At 36.0% G+C, this 15,695-nt stretch overlaps 1 protein-coding gene across 9 annotated transcripts in view; it reads left to right on the top strand.

The window, feature by feature from the left end:
- The window catches only part of Septin4 (septin 4), a 166,789-nt gene that overhangs the window by 124,805 nt on the left and 26,289 nt on the right, over positions 1-15,695 (top strand). For all 9 annotated transcript variants that reach the window (XM_069847063.1, XM_069847061.1, XM_069847062.1 and 6 more), the window contains exons 3-4: positions 3,567-3,659; positions 15,453-15,618. In XM_069847063.1, the coding sequence (XP_069703164.1) occupies positions 3,567-3,659; positions 15,453-15,618 (259 nt within the window). The remainder of the gene's footprint in view (positions 1-3,566; positions 3,660-15,452; positions 15,619-15,695) is intronic.

Here is a 15,695-nt window from a genome sequence, read left to right on the forward strand (position 1 = left end):
ACCTTTTGCGAGGCATTTTGACTCGCAGAGTCAATGCAGTTTTTAGATTTCCTACCAGTTGTGAGATTTAAAAAAGATGGGCACAGTGTTTTATTTCTTATTGTGAGAACTTGTTTTTGTGCTGTTAATGAGTTAAGAAGGATATGGGAAGCGAAGAAGTAGATGTAGATGTTCTTTTGAGGCTATTTATTCAATTGAGACGCAGAAAAAATTTATTGTGTTCACTCAGTCAATAGAAAAAGAGACATTGCTAGCTTCGTTACAGAACTAAAAAATGATTCCGGTAGATTTTACAATTACTGTAGATCAAGTGTAACTACGTTTGACTTGTTGAAGACAACATTAGGAAAAGGAACGCAATACCCATTGCATACATTATGTTCACCCAATCAGTAAAAAAAGAGACATTACTGTTTCGTTACAAAACTAAGAAATGACTGGCAGATTTTACAACTACTGTAGCTCAAGTATAACTACTTTTATTACCTCTTGGAACTTGTGGAAGACAAGATTAGGAAAAGGAATGCAATACCAGTGTTAGGTAACACTGAACACTAAAAAAAGAAATTTAATGATACAGCTCTACAGACTACAACGCATTACTAAAGAATGTAGAGAACAAATGGCAAAGTCTTTTATAGCAGTAAAATAATTATTATACTCCTACGTCATAAGTATACGTCACTATTAGCAAGCAACAGTCAATTGTTGTGAACAAATGCATTGAAACGGAGGGACATAATTTCCAATTCTATTTTTCTATTCCGGGTCCCCTTTTTAAACCAAACGCCCTGTAATTACGGACAATTAAATATTTCGCACGGATTTTTAAGTTTAACCACATAAATGTAAGTCAATTTCAAGACCTAGTGTGTATAGTTTTTACATACCAATTACCCACTTTGCGCCCTGGAGGTCCGAAGTTCAGCTTCCTCTGAAGACAGTAGATGTTCCTGAAAAAAAAATACTAATTAAACATTAATGTCATCGGATAACAAATTTTCTCGTTACATGTCATTTATCTTATCATGTTACAAATAAAATTCTTATATTTTAATTATCGTTCAAAAAAATACAGAAATGGAATCACTTAACTTGCATGTGAAGATGAATACGAACTTCGTTTTCTACGAATACACGTACAAATTTATAATCCAAAAAATAGATATCTAACTTCATTTATGAATTGTACGGTTTAGGTAGGATATTTATGTAATTTTATTTTGTATGGGCTCGCATAAAACAGCTCTTTTTGTATTGCAATCACTTCTTATACCACTTCGTTACTCACGGAAATCGATACTAAGAAGTGATATAGTTTATAATGAGTTTGGAAGTATATTACGCACTTACTAACTAACCAAGCTGGACTGTGAAGTCAGATCATTTAAGAAGATATTGTTACACTATATTCTTACTCTTTTAATATTTGAATCTGTCTCTTATTGACGGCTAATCCAAATTATTTTTGTCATCCTATCTGTTCTTTAAATTCTACATAGGTAGATATTAGATTACGTCCATTTTCTACTTTTTCTCTTCCAAATTATCTTATGTTCCTTCAAATGGAAGGGTGACAATCGAAGTGAGACAACTAGCCAACAAACTTCGAGGTCACATAAATATTCCTTTCAGTCCGTGATAGCATATCTTGTAACTGTTTCGCATCCCATTTCTCCTTCTGCCATTGTCATTATCATTATCACTTTTCACATAGCAGTCATAGAAATATAGGATGTATGGGTTATTTATATACATGAATATAAGATAAAATACTCTACATTGTTTAAATACCATTAATATAACGTTCAATGTAATTTCACTTTAGACGGAAATAGCATTAGTGAACAACTGCCCTCGAGCAATTAAATATTCAGTGGTCACCTGAAACTCAATATGTATTCATGACCAGTCACAAGTCCCGAACAAATTTATCACACCGACCGCCTTAGTTACTGGCAACCCACCACACAGTTCGTCAAGGTGGGTTACATAATGCCACAGGCTAACACAGCAAGGTGCAGATTTATAGCAGCAGATTACCATACGTATAATCGGGCACTAGCGTGCAATTTGAGAAACTGGAGACAGTTTATAGTTCCAGAGTTCATCTTATTTGCCCTTCATCCAACTCTGAGTATAGAATTTAACATCCGTTGCGGAACATCTTGAATATTAGAGCGGAAATGTAAGAAGGGAAACAACTGACGGCAGTAACATAGCAACAGCCATTTTCCTCAACAAATGGACGGCTGACTACAGCCGCAACCAGCGACATTTACAAATCCTTGTGGACTGCAAGGACAATTTATGGGTGAATCAGGGCGACAGTGCGGAGAAAATGAAACAACGGTACAAGGAAAATGACATGAACTATAATATTGTACAAAAACGGGTTTTAAGCCTTTTAGATCAAACAAGAAATTGCATTATATTCTTGCTTTAAAAGCCTCGTGTTGATTGAAGCCTTTCATTCCAGCCATAAAAAAAATGAAATTTTGACTGTACACCTTTAAAACAACTTCATTATATCCTCTCCAATTGAAATAGATTTATGATCTTTACATAATACTGCAGCATGTGTTTTTCTAATTTAAATCTACTCGTAGGCTGTACAGAGTGGGCGAAAAGTCGCTTTTCCTAAATACTTCCTTACATTTAATTACATTCAATTTACATTTGATTACACATTCCTTTCACAATGGAGGCCCTGTTTCCCGACATAATTCACAACGTTTAGGCATTGATTTACGGATGACAGAACATAACTGACGGCTTTAATCGGTTTTCACGAATGACTGTTCGATCATCTGTCGCAATTGATGCAGATCCTGCGGTTTCTGAGCAAAAACATCATTTTTCAGGATATCCCAGCGAAAATCACATGGTGTCAGGTCGCATGATCTGGGTGGCCATTCTGTTGTGCCACGACGGTCAATGCATTCATGGAATCGCTGGTTCAAGAAGTTCCTCACTCCTACACTAAAATCAGGTCGTGTTCCATCCTGTTGCCATATTAACTGCATTTCGGCAAAACGAGGGCTGTTTTCAAGTTCAGGAATAAACATCTCTTCTAACATCTGAAGAGATCGGTTGCTGGTAACCGTTCCTTCAAAAGAGAATGGTCCTATGATGCCAACTATTCGTTTGTTCAAGTTATGACATCTGTATAAGTATGAAATCTAAGAACAAATTATTGGGGAAAGCGGCTTTTAACCTCCCTTGTATTTAATAACGACAATTTTTACTCAAAGCCTTTGTACCGCCCACCAAAAAAATATTCATAGCTTACAATTTTTTTATTTGGTGTGTTTTAAGTAGAACCGTTACTGAAATCAATGTATCTATAGTAAAGAAATCTTAGGAAAAATGTCGTGCATTAGATTCTCGTTGATTATTTTATTACTGTGAATTGTATATAAACTTCGGATTGGACACTGAGACATATAGTGTATTAGTTTCCCACTGATTTATTAGTGTACAGAAATGTTGGATTCATGGTCTTTGATCATCACATACTTCAGAGATGTTACAGAAAGATTTTCACCTAAATTGGTTTATTACAGATCGAGTTGAGAAGACGACGTCGATAGAAAAGAAGACAATGGACATTGAGGAGAGAGGCGTCAAACTTCGCCTCACGGTCGTAGACACGCCCGGTAAGTACCTCAGACGATTATACGTAATGGCGATTTATGGTGTATTTAAAAGAATAGGTTAGATTTATAGTATTCCTGTAACACCTCTGTCTGCTTTGAAGTAATATCCAGCTGTTCAATTCTTGAAGTAGATGGTAGTATGACAAGCTATGACGATGGAGATAATAATAATAATAATAATAATAATAATAATAATAAAGCAATAATAATAATAATAATAATAATAATAATAATAATAATAATAATAATAATAATTTTAATAATAACAACAGTAATATGTATTAATACGTAATAATAATAATAATAATAATACTAATAATAATAATAATAATAATAATAATAATAATAATAATAATAATCAGACAATAGTTGTTAATGGATAGAAATTTGAGGACAGTTTTACTGAATGGATTTCTAATAAAAGAACGTCACTTTTTCCCCTCTACCGTACACGACTTCAGTTCACTGATCATGTGATAACCTTGGGAATTTGCGTCAAGAGGAAGTTTATGGTCTATCAGCAATTATTAATGCGGTCTGGGAACAAGCGCCTCTCCGCCCAATTCCTTAAGTAGTGTGTTGGAGTTGGGTTTCCTTGCCCGCCATTCGAGCCCATCGATTTTTGTTTCGTGACAGTGTTTTATCTGTATCAGGTTTCGATCAACTCCCTGGTAATTAACAATTATTTATTTAACATCCTCTAACTTTGTAAGTTTATGTACGTGTATAGGGAGTATAAAAAGTAGAATGCGGAATTTTTACTGAAGTACACGGCTGTCTTGTACCTCAAACGTTATTCTCGGCGCTTTATCTCCAAATGATTTATTTCTCCATACGAGTTTTTAAGCTTTCACGGTGAATGTGATCAGAAATAGACTTATGTGTATTCCACCGTGTTCTTAAACTTGACATTTCCAATGTTTCGGAATTAGAAACAGGTTCCATCACTAGTGAAATAGATACGACTAGGGGGACCGCCTACTCTGTTGGGCTTGTTTTATGTCTGGCTACTCCAGGAAATTGAACAATATTCTACTGTAGTTCTTCGTTATTGCTTATACCGGGTGGACCATTTAATATGTTAATACGAAGGTTATTAAAACGACGCGTTTTAGAAAGAAATGTTTCAAATGAGAGTTAGGTGACTTCGTCTGAATTATTTACGTTGTATTTGCAGACGTTTTAAAGGATATCTGAAGGGTCAATCTATTTTTTTTACATGGAAGCCTATAGTTTTTTTATTTTTTTTTTATTTTCATTCTTCGTACAGAAATATACAATGCTTGTATAAATGATTTTTAAATTTAGCGCGTACTTTCACATTTACTTGAAAACTAAAAATAATTAAATACATTCATACATTTCGTACACATCTAAATTCTTATTATAAAAACAGTTAAAATTAAATTAGATTATTTTAATAAATACCCAAAGTGATGTCCTTCCATCTCAATGCACTCCCAGTTCGTTTAAGAAAATACTGATATGTACAAATACGGAATTAAAATTTCTCGATGATGCTTCCAACGCGAGGTGCACACTATTACGTTCTCTGTCCATGTAATACTGGAACCGAACCGTCGCGTCGTCAGGAGATCGGCACGCCACGCAGATGACAGTTTGTGTCTCGTCTATTTTCCTTGGTCCACACGGAATCGCCACGGACCGAGAACGCTTGTTTTGCAAGCTCTTCGATTCCATGCCTCGCCGAATCAGAGCGGTGGTAGAAGGAGATCGCTGGTGGTTGAGGTATTTGGTTCTCCAGTGTTTGTTTCATATTTTTGTTTCTTTGCTATGATTAACATTTTTTTTTATTTTTTTCATTAAGAAGACAAATATATATATACGTATATATACATATGGATGGTGAATTTGCAAAACGACTTAAGTCCACATTTTGGGTGTTTTGAGTTGAGAGCATGATTATGTTACTGTGTGCAAGGGGCATCGTTTAGTAGCAGAATGACTTTAATCCATGACTTTTGTATAGTTTTATTAGGGGCAAAACGACTTTAGCCCTGGACTTACATATTACATATTATGTAATTATAATCATACACTCAGCTGACAAATTGTTTTTTGTCTGTTGTCATTGGTAATCCTTTCCGAATTTATCTCACGTTTACCATTCCTTCCAGTGCATCCTTCAGTAGGCAGTTCTATTCAGCCAGTGACCCAACCACTCCCTTTCTACTTCTTAATCATTTTCAGCATCATTCTTTCTCCACACTTCCCAACACAATGGTTTATCCTCGATCAATGAAACCATAATTCAAGATATTCGTAAAATGCTTAAGTACATTCGTGATGAAGAAGACGTGCATACATTTTACAAAAACATTGAAAGATGAAACCGAGCTGTGGTCTCTTTATAACACTCCTAAGAGTTGTCTGTGCTCTTGTGATTAACAAATTGTTCAAAATAATGTTGTTCAACAATTGCAGTAAGGTTATTTTATGATTTCTGTAAACATACATTCAGTTAAACATGTTTATGTGTCAGTAACCTAATAATTATGATGCAGGATTGGAGTTAATTTGCAGAACAACTTAAGTCCTGAAGATAATTAAATTGTTTACGACTTGAAGAAGAATACAAAAGTATGAATTTTCATAATAAAACTATATCTCTTACATATAAAAAATTATATTGTAACAATATATGGTTCAGCGAGGCTAAAAACAGTTTTCTTTAATTTTCTCAAAACTGCTTCTAGGGACTTAAGTCGTTTTGCAAATTCACCATTCACATATATATGTTTTATACTGCTCTTTTTGCAAGGTCAAGCCAAATACAATCCCACAAAACGTGGAAAATAATTTATTCCACATAAAGAAAAAAAACTGAGACATCCGTAAAAGGAATTCTATAGTGTTGATCACCCTTATGTGCACCCTCCGTGTTCGTTCAAATGTAGTTGTATGTATGTATAATTTCTTTCATTTTCGTAGTACTAATTTAGTTGTCTGTGAAAGAGTATGAATTCCTTTAAACAATTTTTATTCATGGGATTACCTCAACGAGAAAATCTAGCGATATACCAACGACTGAAGAAACCGTAATACATAATGCTTGTGCGAATTTTGATTGATAAGAAGTAATTTTACGTACAGATACAGAAATAAAATTTGGAGCTCTCTTACTATTAAGTTTCGCTTACAACACACTGCGTATGCCCAGTTCTTCAAAGCGACAATGGTCGAAAGCATGAATTAATTTTTATATTATTTGTTGTATTATATATTATATGTATTTTCTTGTGTATATTTGTGACAAACTTAGTGAACAAAGGTGCTTTCTACAATGCTGTATGTTGTAAGCGATTTCTGTGCTGTGAAAGTTGGGTATAACGGTTATGGAAAGTCGTGAAGTAAAACTGTTAGTGATTTGTAATGGCGGTTATGTATTAGACACTTCACTTACTTCTGGACAGTTTGTTTCTACTATCTATTACTTCCAAAATGCCTTTATTTGTAGAAATGTTTAATATATTATTTAATCTCCCCCCATCCATTTTTAATTCCATAAGTCTCCAAGCAAGATCGCGAGATAGCGAATCTTCTAGATTTTTCTCCCTCTCGATTTATTCTTTTCATATTTGTAACAGTAGTGAAAGATGAACAGAAAAGAATACCGAAGTCTACCTATCAGCAATTTTCTTCACTATGAAAATCACAGCTTCTGCAAAGAAGGCGTCACCTGACTGATGAAGGACTCTATCCTGTTTATTTGGTCACGCTGTAGTTGCGGTTCCTATATTTGGCCACACTATACCATGCTGTATTAATTTCCTCCGAGCTTTGTATACCACAGAATTTTTTAATACAGGAATTCGATGAAGCATCGATTGTTAGAATTTCAATTCTGACGTATATTTTAATTTCCGCTGCAGCGTTTGATAAAAAATATGATTTCCATTAATACCTCATGTTAAAATGCACTCTAAGCCTGACAGTTGAAGGCATACAAGCTCCATCTGCTAAAACGAACAGTTTCACATCCTGAATTCATGTCAGCATTTTATCACGGCTTTCCATGTCGCTAGTCTGCCTGTTCAAAACGCGCCGAGTTAATTCTTCACCTGACAGCCAGCTATCTGCTAAAACCGAGTTCTCTCGTAACAATAACCAGAGATCTGAGTAATACATGAAGTGCAGTTATATGAAAGAATGTAATACGAAATAAATAACGATAATAATAATAATAATAATAATAATAATAATAATAATAATAATAATAATAATAATAATAGAAATGATGATGATGAGGATGATGATGATAATGATGATAATAATAATAATAGTTATAACAAAATAATGATGATAATAATATAATAATAATAATAATAATAATAATACTTACTTACAGGCTTTTAAGGAGCCCGGAGGTTCATTGCCGCCCTCGCATAAGCCCGCCATTGGTCCCTGTCCTGAGCAAGATTAATCCAGTCCCTACCATCATATCCCACCTCCCTCAAATCCATTTTAATATTATTTTCCCATCTACGATCGTCTTTCTCCTCTGTAGGGGCGTGAGCATTTATAACTACGATATCGCACCATCTACCCTTAAGTACTAAATACGATAACCTGTCACTGATAAATTCGACCTTTTTTACTGCTGATTTTATTCTTTTCTGTACAAAGAATCCTGTTCCTAATTGGTCATTAATGTTTCCTTCCCCATAATACAACAAGTAATCGCCTATTTGTGATATGCCATTCCCATCTAACCTAACCTCTTGTACTCCCACGAAGTCTATTCTATATCTAGCTAGTTCTTTTGCTACTAATGTTACCCCTCCTGTTCTATAAAGACTAGTTACGTTCCATGTACCAAATCTTATAACCTTATTCCTTTGCTGTGGTCGTGGCGGAGAATCAGTCCCATTCCGAGGCTTATTGTTAGGTTTCGTAACAAGCTGTTTTTTACGGTGATGGGTTGTTAGCCCTTCGCCCAACCCCCAAGCTGGAGGACCACCCCTTATCGGCTGTCCACGACTGCTTATTCAATATATTCGCAGCTACCCTCCATATCTGGAGGCCGTCTCCTCTATCCGCAACCTGAGGACGCGCCATGCCGTGGTGATAGGGACCCACAATGCATGGAATAATAATAATAATAATAATAATAATAATAATAATAGTAATAATAATAATAATACATTTTTTGAATTTTTAAATACTATTATAGTCACAAACATGCCATGGTATGAAATCATTAATATGTCACATCAACGGACGTGTATACGTCACCAAACATCTTAAGATGAAGATTACAATAATAATAATAATAATAATAATAATAATAATAATAATAATAATAATAATAATAATACAACCAAAGCTACCGTTTCTGGTGCGTGAAGTAAGTAATGGGAACGTTGAGAGCGAGTATCTTATCTTTGCCATAGTCTGTGGGCGAGAAAGCTGAAAACTGTGATTGGCAAATTGCTGACGTCACATCTGTTTAGGCGGTGGTACCATTCTCAGCTGAAGTGGCAACAGATGCCACTGACTGGACAGTGTACTCAAAGAGACACCCCAGAAACGCAAAGCTCGAGTGTCCTGTCTTTGACGCAGTGAAGTATCACTGAAGTTTTAGGGAGAAAGAAGAAAAAGTTTGAAACCATCAAATAAATAAACCAACCGAGAATTAAAATAAATAATCTTGCCAAAGAATGTTTTTTCTTGAACGTTTCTTAAAATACCGGGTAAAACTTTATATCCTAATGGAAGTTGATTATAAGTTGTTATTAAAACTGCCTAATCTCTTTCGTACCATAAGTTACTGAGCAATTCTGCGAAAATTAAAAAAAAAAATAATGGTTTATTTAACGACGCTCGCAACTGCAGAGGTTATATCAGCGTCGCCGGTGTGCCGGAATTTTGTCCCGCAGGAGTTCTTTTACATGCCACTAAATCTAGTGACATGAGCCTCTCGCATTTAAGCACACTTATATGCCATCGACCTGGGCCGAGATCGAACCCGCAACCTCGGGCACAGAAGGCCAGCGCTATACCAACTCTGCCACCCAGGGCGACTTCTGAGACACAAAAAAAAACATTTGTTCGTAAGAAATGCAGCGAAGCTCATGGGTACGGCTAGTATTAACATGAATTAATACATCGGAAAATATAATTTCGGACAATCCGAACATGTTCGGGCCTCAATTAGTTCGGGTTAGCGATGTTCCAATGTTACTTATTATACTTACTTACTGGCTTGCTTTTAAGGAACCCGGAGGTTCATTGCCGCCCTCACATAAGCCCGCCATTGGTCCCTATCCTGAGCAAGATTAATCCATTCTATATCATCATATCCCACCTCCCTCAAATCCATTTTCATATTATCTTCCCATCTACGTCTCGGCCTCCCTGAAGGCCTTTTCCCTCCGGCCTCCCAACTAACACTCTATATGCATTTCTGGATTCGTCCATACGTACTACATGCCCTTCCCATCTCAAACATCTGGATTTAATGTTCCTAATTATGTCAGGTGAAGAATACAATGCGTGCAGTTCTGTGTTGTGTAACTTTCTCCATTCTCCTGTCACTTCATCCCTCTTAGCCCCAAATATTTATGTATTGTGGGTCCCTATCACCACGGCATGGCCCGTCCTCATGTTGCGGATCGTGGAGACGGCCTCCAGATATGGAGGGTAGCTGTGAATATATTGAATAAGCAGCCGATGAGGAGTGGTCCTCCAGCTTGGGGTTTGGGTGAAGGGCTAACAACCCATCACCGTAAAAAAAAACAACTTGTTACGAATCCTTCAAATAACCCTCGGAATGGGACTGATTCTCTGGCACGACCACAGCAAAGGAATAAGGTTACTTATTATTATTATTATTATTATTATTATTATTATTATTATTATTATTATTATTATTATTATTATTAGGGTAGCCATAAAGGATGTCATTTAAAAAAATAATGGAATATTATATGCAATTGGGACATTTATGGCTGTGAAGGTACATGTGATATTCAAGATCACAATAAATCATAAATGTGAGCGTAGCTGAATTGGTACATTTCCAGTCATGCGATACGAGTAGTCACTGGTGTGAGGAAAAAGCAATGTGTTTGTATGCCAGCAACGTGTCGTGTATTTTCCCAGTATGTGATAAAACGCTCGTTCAATACCTTTGCCTCTTGTGAGAGAGTAAACCTCCTTTTCAGTTTTTATGACCATAATCCGAAGCGGAGAAGACCGTGTTTCCAACAATACGTGCTCTTTGTGGGGTACATCAGCTTTATTTATAGATGGATTAGTTCCACTTGTGTGGCTATTTGCAGAAGGCTAATAAAATTGAATGCCTCGCTATCTACATCTCTCTTAGCCTATATGTGTAAATCGTGTTGGACAGTCTCCAAATTTTCGCACACAATGATGGGATCGGGAAACGTCTCTCAAGAATGTAATACGTAGGCTGGAAACTGTTTCTATGTGTTCAATAGATACATAGGATGTGACAGCTCAGAAAGCCTGCTGATGATACCTCACCAGACATGACTGTGGTTGAATTTCGGATGCATACTGAAAAATGCTCGTAATGGCATTAGAGGTTATTTTTTACTGTGGAGACTGATGAAGGAAGCTCTTGATATTTTCTTGATGTGTCCATTGTTGAAATGAAAATTTTTTTAGAAATAATACCGAGTGATCAATCATATTTTTTCACCCCTTTTTATTGAGAAGAAAAAATAGACTGTACCAATCTGTCATCCACTACCTCTCCCCTTTAAATCGATTAGTACTGCCAGTGTTTGAACCTCGATCTCTACTTTGTTGGTACGCTAGGAGCAACAATACAGTTGCGAAGCGAGAGGATGGGTATGTTTACCTCCAACCCGTGCTGCACAGCATATACTGAACGTATAATCAGGTCAAATAATTATTGCTAGAAAAGTATGATTGATCACTCGGTACTTACACATGATGCAATGCCCTGAACACACTACATTATAATAATTAGGGTTCGGGTTCTTGACGTTTACCCATATATTAATTGATTTCTACTTTCTCTTTATATGAAGTAATAAGAAAATATTATAATCCTGCAGAAATCGATTTCGGGATATTCGCGGAAGTATTGTACATGTTCTTAGCATCTCCAATACGGAAAAAGAGGTTTTGGGAATGCCATCTATCTGTATGTACAGCAATTTATATTATACTATTTGGGAGTATTTCATCTATCTCCAGTATCTATGAGTCACATTACACCGAAATAATTTGCTCACTATTTGCCTCCCGGACAGCACACAGTAGTGATGAACAACGAGCGAGAATAGAAGACTAATAGCCCCCGCAAAACCGAAAACCCTCACGACAGTATTGCCTGTCGTTGACTGCTTGTAAGCAAACGTTCAAAACTTCGGGACCTACCAACTCTTGAGCGACAAGCAGCCTTGAATCGTCACAGTTGTTTATACCAGACTGAACTTTTATCTGTTTCGGCAATTGTTATATATGTACAGGGACATCATTTTATTTTTACTAACATGTTTAATATTAACTTGCCTATACCTCTGGATCAACGCCGTTTGCTACCCCCTTCCAAGACTGGAGTTCGATGATACTGGCGTAATATACAAACAAATCACTTTACTAGGTATAGGAGGGAAGAAAAGTATTTCATCCATTTAAGTAAACTAGGAAATATTGTGCTTTTGAGTTTGATAATTTTCTGTAGGTTTTTGTTTAATCAAAATACAGTACAGTATTAACAATGAGTGTTTTTACTCACGAACTGAGCTGTCCATGTGGACGTATTCATTATGCAGTGTATATTATACTGTCTACAGCACATTAGCGTACAATATAGAAAATGAAGTTAAATTGAAAAATAATCATAATATGGATATTTAAACACATTTTTGAAAATGGTGGCCGTTCATTTCGATACAGGCTTCAGTTCTTTTGTGCAAATTATCGCACTATAGACTATTGTACCTAATCCCAATTACCAGTTTCGTCCTTCGTACTAGTAACTCGTGTTGAAATAATTCTGTACCTACTCTATAAAAGAGACCTTACGTACTGTAAATTCAATCTTCACTTCTGCCCGATCCAAAAAGATAAAATTACTCAGACATACTATCTACTATCCGTCCAAGTGGTTATGTCGTAGGGTCGTAAAAAGGGAGGAAATCACGTGAAAGTTAATTACTTAACGAGACTCTTTAATTTAAGTTATTTTAAACAGTTTTATAGTATTACTTAGACGTCGAATTCCTAACAGAAATTAATGTTCTCAGAAAAGAGCTAAGACAGCCCAGCCACTAGCTGGCGAATAAAAGCTGATGGGGGAAACCGGTATACGACGTAGGCAAATGGACGACAGTACCTGTGCGAAAATGATTCAATATTGAAAGCTCTTTCGTCACTGGACAGCGCGAACATATTTTTGGAACGTACTGTTTACTACAACCGTAAGGCTATTATGACTGTATATGCGGTCTTGGATCTGTGTGGAGGACGGTTGAACTTCATTAGCAGAAGGGGTGGGAGTGAAGTACATTCAAAAACTCAGGTACAATAAAAATTGAAGTAAAAATAAAATGATGTCCCTGTATAAAGAATCAAGTAGCCTATTTGAAACATCATCTCTACCTTTCAGTGTAGTAATCCGTTCTCCAATCTTTATTTAATTACTAGGCCCTTATTAAAAGACTAGGAATTCTTTTTTCTTATGTTTGAGATCAAGTATACAATCTCAAGTAAAAAAATGCTTTGTTTAACGTTATGTTTTATGTTTCCTAGGAATTCAAATTTATTTGAGAATTTTTTTTATTTATATAACGACAGGTAATATCCGACAGTAGAACCAGAACATTTTGATAACTGTGATACTGTTTTCTTTTGTCTTTTTGTATCAATTAAACATCTCTAATGTTATTTATTTAAATTATGTATGTTATTCAAAGTTACAAAATCTTTCGAGAATATGAGCGAGGCTCGAAGCGCACAAAAGTCACGAGACGAGACTCGAAAGACAAGTGCAACGAACATAACGAGCGATAGCGGTAGTTAGTTTTGTTCATCTCCAGCACACAGCCTTTCCGGGAAGGAATGTAATAATTTGACAAAAAAAGTTTTATCCCATTTCATGTCGTTTAGAACCGCTGTTGTGAGGTGTGCCATCAATGTGATCCGAGAATACCCATGATGTCCTCGCTCCTGCATCATCAGAGTCTCTACTGCGTCCTTCAACATTGCCCCGAAATGCTCGGCCACATTACAATCTAGTGATGCACCAGGCCAATCTGTGTACCCGAAGAAGTCAATGCCACTGTTATGTTGCGTTTGCCTTGAAGCGTGGGACTTTATCGTGCAGAAAACAAACGTCCAGTGGATCAAGGATGTTTCCAAGATCTCTCAAAAACAGAAACACTTTGTTTTATAAAATGGTATTCCTGAAATAGTCGTTATTGCGTGATATTCCACGTAAGATTAAAATTGCCACTTTTGTGGGGGCAGAAAATATTAACAGTTTCAATTAAATATGCTTCTCTTTAGAGCTATGAATTTATTTTATTGGTATTTTAAGCTGGACATCGCATAATATGACATATTTTACTATTTTTTTTACGTGAAACACGTCTGTAAATAAGGCTACAGCGATAACTGAAGGCAATATAATCAAAAGATAAAAAAGAGAATAGAGTAAATGCGTTTCAGATTCAGACCTCAACGCCACTAAGACCAGATGAAAAAAGATCAGTGGCGACTCGTGATATTTTTTGTTTGTAGGATATGAGACTGACGATGGATGACCAAGGCAAACTAATAATAATAATAATAATAATAATAATAATAATAATAATAATAATAATAATAATAGTAATAGAGCATGGGCAATTAATTTCTTGCTACAGTTAAATTCTTCTAAATGATCAAATACAACTTCAGATATTCTTTCGGCAGTCCTGTCATCTGAAAGTCCTGTTAATTCCGGTGTTTTATTATAGCTTATTTTATTTATTTTTATTTAATTTTGGTTTTTATTCATTTAATTTTTATATTAGATAATTTTAAATTATTTATTATTTAGTTTATTCTGTTCTTTTAAAAGAACCAATGAACTGCATTTAAGGAGGCTACAAGGGTACTTGAAAATTCGTATTGTAGTCTCTGACAGGATTTCCACGCCACCACCAGAAAGAAGGGTCGTAGTATTAGGATACGCGGTCATATCCTCAAACACGGTTAAACTCAAGCCATACCCCGCCCTCCGCGCTCACTCCTGTCCGAAACTTCACTGCTAGAAAAAACGTTTGCTGTAAGATATTTGGATGGTTCCTCGGAAAGTATTCCTAAGGTCTGAGATGTGCAGTGGCGACAACTCACGACTGAAAGTGGAAGTTTGAAGAAAATTATTACATCGGAACGCATTAAAAATAAAATCTGTAATTAAAATCTTTTCTATCCTCAGAGGCACGAAATTAAACTGTAGGATCATCCTCATATCCTTCATGGAGGAATCGCCACTGAAATAGAAGGACGTATGTAAACTAATTACAAGGCAGTAGATCCTACATTTCGTTGCCAATAACACAAAGACTACTGCGCGTTGTATAATGTGTCTATCATACTATTGTGTTACATTTTTTACTTCCGTCTGAAACAGTATCATCAAAATCGGTTAGTCAGAAATCGTCTCCTCTCTTTGCAAGTCTGCTTTTTTCCCCGAAGGTTCCAATTTTGATCATTAGAATAATAACTTTAATGAAACTAGTTGTTACAAAATAATTATTGTGACACAACATTTTCGTGACATAGGTTTCGGGGACGCCATAAACTGCGAGGAAAGCTGGCGGGCATGCTGTTCCTACATCGACGAGCAGTTCCGCCAGTACTTCACGGACGAGAGCGGTCTGAATCGCAAGAACATCCAGGACAACCGCGTCCACTGCTGCCTCTACTTCGTGCCTCCGTACGGACACGGGTACGTATAAAATATGTCTATTTACAACCTCCTCGGCATGCAGTGATGCTCCTCTAGAGGACAATTATTCTATCTTA

Source organism: Periplaneta americana, chromosome 15 (assembly GCF_040183065.1).
Source record: "Periplaneta americana isolate PAMFEO1 chromosome 15, P.americana_PAMFEO1_priV1, whole genome shotgun sequence".
Lineage (NCBI taxonomy): Eukaryota > Metazoa > Arthropoda > Insecta > Blattodea > Blattidae > Periplaneta > Periplaneta americana.